Below are 14,366 nucleotides of genomic sequence, written 5' to 3' on the forward strand. Positions count from 1 at the left end.
CCCCTTTTTAATCGCCTTTAGGGCCAGTGGAGAAGGTTAGATGTATTTTTCACCCGGTTTCAACTTGATTTTCCAGAGCTATCAGTTCTATCCTTAGGCCGAATAAGTTCAAAATTGATTTCAACTTGGCAGGATAAGATTGTGAATTTTGTACTTAGACGATTTCTTTTGAAAATTTGGATTTAATTGTAAATTTGAATGATTTTTCGTTAGACTTAGGTTCTTGGAAAATCTTATTTTTTTTGGTGAAATAGAATTTAATTTTGTAAGATGAAGTTAAATTGCAAAATCGATTTTTACTCTAGAGGCAATTTTATTTTTTGTCATAAAATTTTAATTATTTAGCAAAATCGATTTAGAGGAAAATTGCAAAAAATTGGCTTTAATAGATTAAATTTGCCTTGAAAGCTTTTGGTATTTAATGAAATTGGTAAATTAATATTAAGAAATGGCTTTTGGTTAGCCAAAATTCAACTTCAAGGATGTATTAATTAGCAAACCCTCATTAAATAGAAATTTTTAGCATCCCCAGGGCACCATTCAATTTCGTTTTGCAATTTGTGGTTAATTAGTAAATTAAAAGTGCAGTTTTCATTTTAGAAAATTAAAATTTTGGCAAAGTATTTAAAGTGGGCCACTAACTTAGCTTTAATTTTGGTTTTTTTTCCTCTATAGGACCAAGTCGGCCAGCCTGGGAGGAAGGTGAAAGCTGCTATAAAGGGAGTCCCCTCCCATTTCATTTTCATCAATTCATTTGCTCCTCATGCTTGGGCGAATTCAGAGCAAGGGCAGATTTTTTTTTTTCATGCTTAGCCGAATTTTGTGGGAGCCGAATTTTGTGGGTGCCGAAATTTGTGGAAGACAAAATTCTGATTTTCTAGAGGGGCTGCAATTTTTATATCAGATTTGGGCAATTTTGTTGGGAGAAGAGATACATATGAAAGTTTGATTTTTGCATAGAAGGCAAGTGTTGGATAAGCTTAGAGGCTTTGTTTTCTAATTTGCAAAGGGATTTGTAATTCTTTGATGTCATATCCCGGGTTCCGAAAAGTTGCTGTAAGATTATTAGTTAAGGTGAAAGTCATCATCTAGAGTTGCAAGGAGTGCTTAAGCTGACATCCATTCTTTCGCTCTTTTCTAAGAATTGCACTACTTGGTTCTTCTTGCCTTTTGGTCCACCACTCTACCATCCCGTAATAGGGCGACGAGCATGGAGGATGATAGTGCAAGTAAGAATCCCAAGCGGGCAAACGCTAAGAAAGACAAAGAGGATATGACACCCAAAACTTCCTTCTTCTCGAAAATGAAGAAAATAACCGATACTAATATCGCTACAGTGGACATGATACGGATGAGGGACAGACTAAAGGAAGGACAATCCCCCTTGGCAAAGAGGATATACAAGAGCGGAATTGTACATGCAGCAGCTTTTCCTCCTACTTTGCCTTGTCCGGAATTGATTATGGAGTGTGCATCCAGATTTGATCTAGACAGTAAATCCATCATTTTTGGCGAAGGGAAGAGAGTGTTGGCCAACATTGGCGAACAAGCAATTGAAGAGACATTTAATATTCCCCAGAGCAAGGGCATGACAGTTGTAATGGTGGATCAGGCGGCCAAATCATTTCAAGGTAACCAAGAGGCCTACTTCTCACATCTAAAGCGGAATTGGATACACGAAGGAAGGAAAGGAGTTAACAAATCAACAAGGCTTACAGTGGCAGATTTCAAGCCGGAATATGGCGATCTCATTGTTCTTCTCAGCTGGATCATGGGCCTAGCTCAAGCTATGCAATTCGAAAACTGGATGTACTTCTTCATTGATGAAATTGAAAAGGGAAAAGGAAAATTTGATTGGGCTAGGATCATAAGTGAAAATTTAGAGTTGCAACTTAGAACAGTTCAAAACCAAAGGCAATTCTACATGGGATCCTATCTGTTTTACTTAATTGCTAGATTGTATGAGAGTCCGGGACTTAGGGCCTTAGGAGAGATTGGTAATGGGCCGGGGCAATATTTGGTGCATGAATGCTATCCGCAGCTTCATTTGCACAATAACAAGGATTACAAGATGTTTTGCGATGCATTCGCCATGAAGACAGTAAGGGTATTACAAGGGGCGCCTGCTAAGAGACTTTCATCGGAAGCAGAAGCAAGGATTAAGAAGTTTGGGAGTTGGTTCATCCAATTCCCGCAATTCACATACATTAGAGTGGCAGGAAGTACAGTTTGTCCCAAGAGGCTTCCAAGATACCCGCCCGACAAGGTAGTTTTGATGGAATGGGCTAGGCAGCTTCAGCACTATGATAGAGTAATGAGGAATGAGGGGAAAACAGGCGTTTCCTTCTCAATTATAATTGGCAATGATAGTTGCCCAAATCGGGCCACCTTTGAGGCTGCGGAAAAGGAATTGGAGTGGTATCATCTAGGATGGTACAGAGCAAGGCAAGGATTCGACCCTGTTGGTCTTATCAAGGCATCTCATGGAAGCGAATTTAAGCATGTTCCTACTATAGAGGACTTTTGGGCCAATGCAAAGGATGATTTTCACGTGAGAAAGCTAGCTTTCTCAAGATTGTCGGTGAACATGATGAGAGATATCAGATGGAGAGGCCTTGATATTCCCGATCAATTGGAGGATGATCGTAGTGTGTTGAGAGAAGACTATGAGACAGTAGTTGGAATAGAGTTGAATCCAGTGGATTGGGACGATCATCAGGATCCTTCCTTGGAGGCAGTCACAAGGACAGTAGATTTGCATACCGAGTCGTGGTATAATGCCAAGTTGAGAAAGCTACAAAGACAAAAGGTTCTCCTTACTTATGAGATGATGAAACTGAAGGAAGGTCTAGTAGAATCAATCGGACAGAAGGGTGAAGGAAGTGGCCGGCAATCGGAGACAGTTAGAAATAGCAAGAAGAGGGCTTTGGAGGTAGAGAAAAGCCAAGAACGTTCGGAACCTCTAGCTAAGAGACAGCGGGCAGCGCCGTCAAGGGAGAGTATAACTAAGGCTAGAAGCCAAGAGGTCAATTCGAGTGATAAAGGGGCCGCAGTGGAGGTGAGCTCTGATTCGGAATCAAGTGGCTACAGTGAAAGTATGGAGTACTCCCCTCTCTCGGAGAACCAGCAAGGAAATATGGCAGAAACTAGTAGAGAAGAAGATGGGCCGATTGATATTGAAGAGATAAGTCAGGCGTCTAAGGCCGTTGGTGATGCTTTGTTGGTCGAACCGAATCCGGATTTGGGGAGATGCACTGCACCACTATGGTTAAGGCAAATGCTTATGCCGAGAGGCGAGGTGGTAATGGCTCACGCAGTTGATGATATCCAAGGACTAATAGAAAAGGATGATAGCGAGAACCAAAAACAGATGGCAAATACGGTGGCAAGGGTAATCAGAAGCAACAGTGATGGTCACCGAAGGGTTCAGATTGCTATACCAACAGTCAATAAGGCAGCGGATGAGATTGCAGCCCAGGAGTACGAAATAGTAGAACATAATTTGGGAAGAAATACAGATGATATGGAATGTGAGGAGGTTCAGGAAGGCATAGCATCAATCAGAGAAAGATTGAGGAAGGCAAACGAAAAGATAGTAAAGTTGGAGGCCGAAAACAAATATTGGAGAGATTGCCAGCCAATCCAACAGCTGCATCAGGCAGCCCTTCCTCAAGACAGCGGGAGCAATTCAAAAGAGGTATCAGCTCAGTTACATGAAGTAAGGGGTTGGATCTATGATACAATCCAAGATGGGCGAAATTTCTTACCCTCCTTCATCTCAACATTCCAGTCATTGGTGACTGTTAGAAACAAATTCAGATTATTTGAAGAGGAATGGAAGAATTTTCTTCCCATCAAGGATTTGGTTATTCCTAGGCTGCAGGCGTTCATTAGGCTATCGGAGGCATATTTGGAAAGAGCCCGGTTGGTTGATGAGAGAGGATTGAGCATAGTTGAATCTTGGTATGTCGCATTGACTACCAGATTCAAAACACTTGAAGAAATTCATGATGAGATTGCACAACACGGCCCAAGCGTCGACACTTCCATTTCGACCATGATGAGCTACGTTGGGGTGGCGCTTGATTTTGAGGGTATTAGAGAGGAGGATGTCAGTGAGACAGGATTTGGATCGAGATTGGATGAGTTAGGAAAGGCTGCCGTCAAAAGGAAACATCTGAACACCCTTTCCTCACTCAATGCTTTTATTGGGTTTGCAAAGGAATATGAGAAGGATCACGAAAGGATACTACAAGCAACAAACAGCGTGGCAAAGTCAGCAGAACTCCGAGCGAAGCACACACCTTGTCCTCCTATGGAAGAAGTTAACGAAAGGCTAGCTAAGTTCATTGCCTTAGCTAAAAGAACAAAAGAAAAAGGAAGAATTATATTAGAAGATCATCTTATGTAAGCCCAAGTGGCAACTTTCTCTTTCTTCTAGAATAGGACAAGTGTTTGTTTCTGATTGGCCACCATTTTGGTGCCTTCTCATTGGTTGCCACTTTTGCACTTTTTTCATTGGTCCATTGATGAGGTGGCATCTTCTCATTGGCCGATGGGGTGGCAACCCTAATTAGGGTTTTTGGATCCAATCTGGATCGTCGATCTTGTTTTGATCTCTACCGTCCATTGTATTTTGGACCTCTATATAAGGCCATTGGCTCTCATTTGTAAAGGAAGGGGGTTGGAGAAATTGTTGCGAAAATAATACCAAAGTGCTCTCTTTTTCATTGCATGTTGACTAAGAACATTGGGTGTTATTGCATGTTTTCTACTTCCACATAGTTAAATTTTCTTTTCAAGTTGAAGCAATTTCATTTCAAGTTGTTAGAGTAAGAGTAAAATAAAATGGATAGTTGCATGGTAGCTTTGGTAGATGTTTGATAGGGGTCAACACTAGGCCACTAGCATCCTAGCGGCTGGTTGGGAGGTTTTGTGTGGTGATCTAGTTTACTTTCCTTTGAAGCGTTGCATCTATGGAGGTAGGGCCGCTGGTTAGCCTTCATTAGATTCGATCCCCGTCCATCTGCTAACTTTCCATTCTTAGGAGTAGGAGTAGTTGAGTAGCCAAATTTCATGCTTAGAAGAGGTTAGTTAGAGAAGTAAACCAAAACATCGGCATTCTCACCTTCCATCGCCATTCACCCTACATTGCCATCATCGCGCCATCAACATCATCTAGCATTCACACCGAACCACCATCTCCATTTTCTCACCAAGATCCAAATTTTTCTCAAACAAGAAAACGTAAGGCCGCCTACGTGATTACCAGCAAATCACATTGATAAAACTGAGCGAGTATCCAACGGTGTAAGGAGCATTGGAGTTATACTCATGTCCCATGAGAGATAACTTTTCAAGAGAGGAATTGTGTATTTGATATTCTGTATCAAGCATCCAATTACTAATATGTTATGTAGTGACACAAAACTCGCATCAACATAGGTGAAGGTCTTCAATGAACCATCTTTTCTGGAGCCCATTTGCCGGCTTATTCTCCATTTTACTGATTAAGTCCTTCAACCTCCTGGCGAAGACCCGTACTGTTTCATTCTTCATCTGCTTGGTATTGAATATCTCATTGACGATTTCATTATCATTGCGCAATATTTGAAATTCTGCACGAAACTCCTTAATGTTATCCCAAGTGTTTAATTTCTATGGATCTGTGTTAGTAAACCAATCAATCGCAACACCTTGTAGGGTGGCTGGAAACTGTCGGACCCATTCGTTCACATTTGTTATGCCATTCGCTCTCCAGATCATTTTACATGTTTTACAATGTCGAATAGGATCAGCTGCTTCATCACCATCAAATTTAGGCAACTTTTCTTTTGGACTTGCCATTATTACTGTATGTTGGGGGTTTTGTTGTGTATCTGCGCTGTTCTGCACACCCACACTGTTCTGCACACCCGCGTTGTTTTGAACACCCGTGCTGTTTTCTACACCCACGCTGTTTTCGGCTTTTGTGCTGTTTTCAACACCCGCGCTGTTTGCAACACCCGCGCTGTTTTTGACTTCCGCGCTGTTTTCAACACCCGCGCTATTTTCGACTTTCGCGTTGTTTGGTGAAGAAGAGGTTTCGTCAACCGAAGCTGTTCATTCCGGAAGTATATCTCGGACGAAGAGGTCACTTCACGCTCGTGCTCCTTCGGCACTTCGAGCCGTGCGAGTCGATCTCCTTCCGTCAGGATTCTCTTCCCGTGGCGTATGCAGGTTCAGAAACTGCTACCTTGCTTCTTCCACCAAATCGAGCTGCTGTCGAGTCTCTTCCAACAATTTTTCAGTGCTTTTGTGTCCGTCGGTAACTTGCTGAAATCTTCGTCTACGTTCAGCCTGTTGTGCCAAAATTAAATTTTCCTGTGTTGCGCGTAATTCATCGTTTTCCTTCAACTTATTCTTATTTTTGTTCAACTGATTCAGCATTTAATCTTCATTTCCCTATCATCGTACCAGGTCCATCGGGCAACAACGCCAAATGTTTACTGTATAGGGTAAAGAAATCAACGCACAGACAATAGATATGAATAGCAGAACTTTTTATTATTATTCGCATATGCCAAACAGTACATTATATTATGCTTCAATGATGATTTACAATAATCTCGAAGGGTGTATAAATACTTTTCGAAGAACCTTCTCGAAGGAGTTCGTCGGCCACATACAACATGTCGCTACATAACAAGAACCTTCCCGAAGGGACCCGTCGGCTACATAACAATAACCTTCCTGAAGGGACCCGTTGGCTGATACACAATTTCTACCAACGACAAACGAAACGATGCTTCACACAGAAATGCACAATATGAATCAACGGCTTCACTTCCGTAATGGATGTCAGCAAATTGAGCACACCCAGAACATGAATATACAACATGACGTGTCTCTGCAGAATAGTAACAATCCGTAACAGTTGATATGATCTCTATTGGAGTTACAATCCTTAACAGTTGTTGGCTTGTGAAATTAGTTTGGAATTACAACATTGAATTTTGACTAGAGATTTGGTGACACATTTATTAGGTGCCCAGGATTGAGCTTTCATAGTAAGTTTTTTTAGCTGCTGTCATGTTATCAAAATGGTTCCAGATTTTTTGTTTGCTGATACTCATGTTAAGGCTTAAACTTCCCAAGTGTACTGTAACAATTGTTGACAAAATAATACATTGAGTTTCTTTGGAGTGGTGTTTTTTTGGCTGAAAGAGTATTCCCCATGTAAAGAACTGTACTATGGTATATTGCTTCTGTTTTTAATTTTTTATGCTTGTTGTTCAATTTTAATTTTAATATGTATCTCTTCTTGTTGTTCAATTTTAATTTTAATTTTTTAATATGGTATATTTCTTCTGTGTTTAATTTTTTATGCTTATTGTTCAATTTTAATTTTAATATGTATCTCTTCTCATAGGTTAATGTAGAAAATGCATTCGTAACCTTTGCTTTCTTACAAAAGTATGACTCTAGTTATTGGCATCCCCTGTATCAACATCTCTATATCTTTTAATTTGTGGAATGTAAAGTTTGATCTAATTTTAAATGGGCTATAACATCAGAGCATGGTTGTGCTTGATGTCTGCCAAAGATCTAACTCTCCGAAGAACTTGTGCAACATTTTCATTGAGGTTATCTTTGTGCTGCCGAAGTTTCAATCTAATATAGGATCAATTGTAGGGGATTCCAGTGTAGCCTTTTCGGACTTTGTGAGAGGCTAGACAAAGGGATTCTTATTGGCAACCATGTTCTTTTTGTATGCTATAGTAATCAATTCTTTGATACCTTTTGTCCAGATCCAAGGGCTTATCAAAGGGACAACATTCTCAAATGTGGGGGCAATAACTTTTAGTGGGAAGTGTTGCAAAAGTTTTTAGAAGGGTCTATTAGACATTCTAACATGGAACTGATCCAAGAACACATGATGTTAAGGAACAGAATGCAGATAAAGATAAGATAAGATATGATGAGATAAATTTATTAATGTCCTATTAGAGACCACAAAAAGGTTCTAAGGGACTGAAAGCATACAACAAGGAAATAACCAAACAACATGAGCACCAAATCGAGCTTGGGGAAAGAACAAGTAAGAAAGCAAAATAACCAAAAAGAGAAAGACTAGAAGTCCTTCCTAGGTGGAAAGAAGTCCAACACCAAAGGATACAGACCAGGGCCAAAGTGAGCCTTGGACCATCTCAGAATATTGTTGGAGGTAGGGTGTTGTTGCCGAGTGTACCCTCTACGAGGTCTCACATACTTGGTATGACCAAAAATGGAGGGCCTGGTGATGACATTTTGCCTTGGGCTAGAGACAACGGCGAGAAAAAAAGGTGATAAGTTGATTTGGAGCCTGACTTGACAAGACCTAAAGTTGCTAGGTATGATCATGAAATTGTGTGGCCTCTTGGAGGTAAAGCACAAGACAGTGTTGGTTGTTGTATATGAAGAATGATGAAAGGGATATGTATTTTCTAAATAGGAAGTAAAACTAGCCCGATCTCGTAGTAGATGGGGCAACGGAAAATAAGTGTGCCTTCGTTTCTGCCTCCACTAAAGTACAAAGGACAAAGGTGAAAAATCCAGTCAGCTTTGTCGATTTGATGGTCCATCTAGATGTGGAGCCGGTGAGAATTGGCCCTAAAGGAACCTAAAGAAATGTGGAGGGATGACTCCAATGTCGAGCCAAGTTGAAAGGGCACACAATAACCACATCCTGAATATCCTTATAGTGATCTGAATAAAAGGCCATCCTCAGATGGAACCCCCCCCCCCGAAGGGTTACTCCATGTGATGATAATACATTATCTGTAAATGTCGAGTCTAACATGCTCATTCAATTCTTGTTGAGAGGGAAGGAGGTGAGCGGGGGCATCTAGAGAGAACTGAAAGGGGCGAGACAATCCATCCCAACAACAATCAAAGCGAACAAAGAAGAGGCTTGGGCGTAGCGACAGCGAGCCCTACCTGTGGGGTTGGAACCTGCAACTGCCTTAGAAGAAGAATAGGCTAAGTAGAAGTATGTGTGACGACCATTAGTTGAATCCACAAAGCCCTGAGGACGATGAAGGAACCAAACTAGATTGAAGATGGCCCTGAGGTTTAAAGGATGGGCCCCAAACTTGGCCAAAATGATGCTGTGAGGAGTAGACCGATGACATTTAATGATGCATGGAAGGAGAAGGGTCTGAACTCTTTGGACCAAAGCCCATCGAACTCAGGAGAGAAAGCCCCCACATGATAGAGCTCTAGGGCACAATCAACCTAACTAAGGAGTTCAGTTCAGGAGGGAAACTTGGACATAGTGTCCTAAAAGTGATGTTTGAAGCATTGCCTCTCCAACATGGCTAGGGAGTCCAACTCTTTATTAACTCGAGGTTGCATGGTTAGATCTCAAATTGAAATGGGTCTAAAGAACTTAACCCCAAGGTTAGTGTGAGAAGATGTAATCTCAATCTCTAGGTCCTGAAAGTAGAAGTCGAGATGGGAGGTCTTCAAGTTGTTGAAGTCCATCCCCCGATTCTTGCCCAAGTTCACAACCAGCTGCTGCATGACACAGAAGGAAGCCAAACCATCAAGGAGACATTGAAGATCCTCTAGGGAGGAAGCTAGAAGAACTACATCATCGGTGAATAGTAGAATGGAGATTAGAACCTGGTGCAGGTAACAATCGTTGTTGAGGAGCAAGAAATCCCAAAGGAAAGCCTCGAGCTCGTCAATGTATATGCCAAACAAAGTGAGAGAGAGAGAGGGCAACCCTGTTCCACCCTAGTGGTGCTCTGGATTGGGTCAAAGAAACCCTGCAAAGACATGAACTTTCCCACCGTAGTCTCCTATAACCTCATGTTAGTTGTTAGAAGAGTCTTGGAAATCTCAATATCTCTAAGCCTTTGAAAGAGAGCCACCCAAGGAACAGAGTCAAACGCTTTACGAAAGTCCACAAAGCAACACTAGACTTTCGTTCAATGGTGCTGAGGCTTCTCAATAATAGTTCGCGGAGTCAGAATGTGGTCCATGGTTTGAAAATGGTTACATAATCCAGCCTATCCCCTCCCACAACAATGTTGCGGATCAAGCTCTCTTGATAAAATAGTGTTCAACACGAAATTATTCAATTTAGCAAAATTGTGCCCAACCTTGATGGTCTTGTAGTTGTTGGGGTCCAAGATTGATTTGGTCGTATGAGTTGGATAGATAATGTTTCGTGACCAAGAATCAGGAAAACCCGTACAAACCACTCTATTAAAGAGTACTGTGAGGAAGGAGCCCAAACCGTGATATAGAGCTGGAAGAGTTCTGCTTGGATCACTTCCTCAACTACTGTCCTGATGCTACTCATGGATCTATCTGCTTCATAGATGTTGGAGAAAGTGAAGAGATGGCAATGGGGTAGAGGGGTGAGGTGGAGAGAGGGATGGTTGGGGATATCATAAAGAGTGGAGGTGTGAGAGACCAAAGAGCAATGATTCAGGGTAGAAGGAGGGGGAGGGTGGCAAGGGAACAAAGTGCACCAAAAGAGCTTGGGAGAATGCATGAGAGAGGCACAAAGGGCTTTGTATTGTGTCGTAAGTAGAATGCATGAGAGAGGCACAAAGGGCTTTGTATTGTGTCGTAAGTATAACTGCTTCCTGTGGCAAAGAAAGTAGTGATAAGAGAGCCTCAATTTGACGAACGAGGGGGAGAGGGTGAAGAAGGCCAAGCGAACCAAATAGTGGAAAGACTTGCAATCATCATCAAAGCATTGATTCATAGGACAAGTGTTCCTATGCTTGGGACTGCAAGAAAAGGAGGTGGTATGGTGGGGGATGGAAAGGAAAGAAGACTCCCAAAGTGTGGTAGCAAGTCAAATATGGAGGGAGCATCATTGAATTTGGTGAAGGAAGCCTAGGGAAGGAGCTGTCTAAGATGGAGGGCAAAGAGGTTGCAGTGGCTCCCAGAGAAGCAAAAGGAGGTGTCGGTGAGGTTCGTGATGAATGGGAGGGGAGAGGGATGAGGCAAGAGGGGTGGGGAGACCCTGATGGAAAGGCTTAAGAGGGCATGATCAGACAAGGAGAGGCGGGAGATGGTGAAGCAACTAATGGAGGGAATGGAGGCACAAGAGAGAGCATAGCGCACAACTCTTGCACCACCACAATGGGGCCAGCAAGTGAATAATCTCGACCTAGGAAAACAGCAAAGTCCATTCAAAATCACTAATTTTGAAGACACAAAGTTGGAGAAGATGGTGACTGTGTCCCGTAAGGGGTCCCTGATGACCTTGGAGGAACACTGTAGACCCAGGATGGTTGGATCCTACTCCAAAGTACAACCTGAATCAGTGTCATGGTCGTGGATAGGGATCTGAAGATCTCCGGTCCGTTTGATAAAAAATCCCCTAGAATGATGATGTTCCCTAGGGTCAAGAATCTGCTAATGCTCTCACGTAAGTTCTCATAAGGGTTGCCAGCCTCCGCATTCTGTACAAAATATGAGGTTTTACATCATTTTAGAAACAAACAAGAAACTTAACACCCTTCATAAACCACACATGAGCTTTGACACCCTTTTAGGAAAAATCCCTTTTTAGAGATGAAACACCCTTACATATTTCTCTGTGATATATTAGCACTCTGTAATTGAAGTTTTATAAAAGATGCAGGGTAGCAATGTTACACTGGTTTATTTTTTATCTAACTCTTTTAGTGCATGCAAACAAACTTTCAGTTTGCTGAATAACCCTATTTTTAAAGCATTTCCTTGGAAGCCATTTCAGACTTGAAGAAATTGAGGTCACATTTACTTTTAGTCTTTCAAAAAATAAATTCTCTGCCAGGATATATCAGTTTCTCAGAAAAGCAGGGATAGTAAATATGGTGGGCTGCCTTATTTGTGCCATGAATTAGACAATTGTTTTCCCTTTTGAATTGGATTGTATGTCTTTTCTGAGGAATCACCGCTAAATTGCTAATTAATTTGTTCTACTTTGGCTGACTGTAGGGCTGACTCTCGTCAAACAAGAGCTATTGGTCCAAGACTTGATGTATGCTTCATATTTTTTATTATGTTAGAGAAATTTTATTGTAATCTAAGAAACTAAAAAAAGTTAGAAACCTTATAACCAACTTCCTAGTAAAGCATTTTTTTGCCAATCGGAAAGAGGTTATCAAGAACTGCATTGTAACAGTTCAGACTTTTCTGTGTATTTTAAGAACTTTGTTTTTGCTTTTGGTTTTCTTTATTTCAGCTCACTGCAGAAGAAACGGTGCAATGCCAACTTGGGGCACTTAAATATAACAATGAGCCACATCAAGACCATGGGGTGGAGGTTATGTACAGGGTACAGGCTTGCATCCTTGTCAATCTGAGAAAAAATTTCAGTTTTGAAGTTTTTGGCTCATGCGATGTAATTAATGTTGGTTTTTTATAAATTACTATTTCTATCTATCTCATGCAATATAAATTGCATCAATAAATCAAAGAGATTGAGGGCTTCTTTTGTGACCTTAATGGTCTGTCTGTGGTATGTTGATAGCAGTTTGCTGGTTTTGACCCGTTTGAGCGTTCCAAATATTTTGGTACAGCTTTTGATCTTGGTCAGGTAAAATATTTCATTATTACTTACACTATTACCTTTATTATTTGGAAAGATAAAATTTGTTTTATGTCATATCTTGACCTTGAAAGAATAGGATTATTTCATGACTGGATATTTATTGTCAGTTTGAAAGATTTAGGCGAATCTTTCACCATTCTACTTATAGAGTCCTACTTTCTCACATGGAAAGCAAGATCCTGAGCAGCTTGTACGTGAATGAAGTGAGTATGTTTTGAAAGTAGCAAAATTACCAAGGCCAGGATCATGTTATGGAAACTCTTGTATGTGTTACCATTTTTTCTCAAGAACACTTGTCATCAAACAGAACTGTTTCAAGCAAAGGGTTTGGACAAGAGGATCACGGCCAGATGAGGAAGAAATATTTGAGTTTACCATGGTTCAGGTCTTTCTTCTTATCCTTCTGACATTTTTGTAGTCTATCTGGTTAATATGCTATGTACTTAGCTTTCACTGTGCATCCTTCCAGAGGGTTGGTGGTTATAGGGATGGCTATTGGTTAACTGAAAGTCTACGTCATGACGGGGAAGGTGTCCCAAGAGGCATTCCGTACTGAAAATGAAGCCCAGGCTTTATTAGTGGTGAACACTTTAGGCTTCATCCTTCAAAACTTTGTAAACTAAGCCATATTTCCTATTATGGTTTACTGTTTCCTTGAACATTAGAAATTGCTTAACCTATGAGAAATTGTACATATGAATGCTAAAATAGCAGGTGTTATTTGCAACTTCGTGCAGTATTGTTTGCATTAAAGGCATTGTAAATATTTTGTTTGCCAAGAATTAAATTTATAATTTCATTTACCTTTTTTTAGTTTATGTAGATGAATTGGTGAGAGATTTTGTCAGGCTCCTGCCCTTGAGAAAACAAAATGAAGTAACAATACATTTTGTCTAGTCTCTTTTTCATACCAGATCATTAAGCATTTGTGAGGAAAGTGTTTTCTTTGATTTCACGTTTTTGTTTGATATTGTTGTCCAATCCCATTTCTTGGGAGATGCAAATGGTTTCTATATCGTCTCCATCGTCACCATCATTAGAGGGAAATCCCTCTTAAGAAAAACCAAAGCCTTTGGTAGAGGATCAAGCCAACTAGTGTCCTAGTGTCCTGAAACAGTTGTGAATATTGAGCATCATTGACCATTGAAGATACTTTTAATGGCTTCAGAACATCCTTCCATAACAGAATGGAATGAACTGCTTTATTGCTCTCTTATGGCACATCCACTGGCTTCAAAATTTCTGCCTTCTGTGCCATCTCAAGTACTGAGGCCCTTCGACAAAACCAGCATGCAGAAAGGAGGCATTGAAGCAGAGATATTAACATTTTTTATTGCTGAAGAATATACTGATAAAAATTTCTTTCCAAACTAGAACTTAACTACTAAAAACATTGGCCTCTTTATTTGACATTTTTCACCCCTAAGCAATTGAGTACCTAACTGGTGAAAGTGGCCTGCTAGATGTAGAAGTACTAACCAGGGGCTCCCAACCATTTAATGTTGCAGTTCTGCATATTATTACCAAGTCGCTTTACCGCATTTATGTGTTTTCCCAACACTTCTGACAAGTGACGATGATCGTGACCATTAGCAAAACAGTTTTAATACTTGAAAGCCAGCTTCTCATAATCAAGTTGTTGCTTCCAAATACATCCCCAAATTTCTACCAGATCTCTATGGGCAAACAAATTCACTTTAGGAATTACGAAATGTTTTCCAAGGAAGAAGAATGCTAAAAGTGCAAGAGAAGATTAGCCCCCCAACCAGAACAATTGTGAAAT

At 40.7% G+C, this 14,366-nt stretch overlaps 1 protein-coding gene across 3 annotated transcripts in view; it reads left to right on the top strand.

Moving 5' to 3' along the window:
* LOC149559548 (uncharacterized) overlaps window positions 1-14,366 on the top strand; it is an 83,258-nt gene that overhangs the window by 55,543 nt on the left and 13,349 nt on the right. For 2 of the 3 annotated variants that reach the window (XM_089833438.1, XM_089833439.1), the window contains exons 2-7: window positions 11,968-12,010; window positions 12,215-12,307; window positions 12,506-12,568; window positions 12,691-12,786; window positions 12,891-12,968; window positions 13,053-13,164. In XM_089833438.1, coding sequence (XP_089689564.1) covers window positions 11,968-12,010; window positions 12,215-12,307; window positions 12,506-12,568; window positions 12,691-12,786; window positions 12,891-12,968; window positions 13,053-13,139 — 460 coding nt within the window. In that variant the 3' untranslated portion in view covers window positions 13,140-13,164. Of the gene's footprint in view, window positions 1-11,967; window positions 12,011-12,214; window positions 12,308-12,505; window positions 12,569-12,690; window positions 12,787-12,890; window positions 12,969-13,052; window positions 13,387-14,366 lie in introns of those variants that run through there. The other variant, XM_089833437.1, reaches the window with a different exon arrangement.

The sequence above is a fragment of the Cupressus sempervirens genome, chromosome 5 (genome assembly GCF_028749045.1).
Source record: "Cupressus sempervirens isolate cs-2001-9-10 chromosome 5, ASM2874904v1, whole genome shotgun sequence".
Lineage (NCBI taxonomy): Eukaryota > Viridiplantae > Streptophyta > Pinopsida > Cupressales > Cupressaceae > Cupressus > Cupressus sempervirens.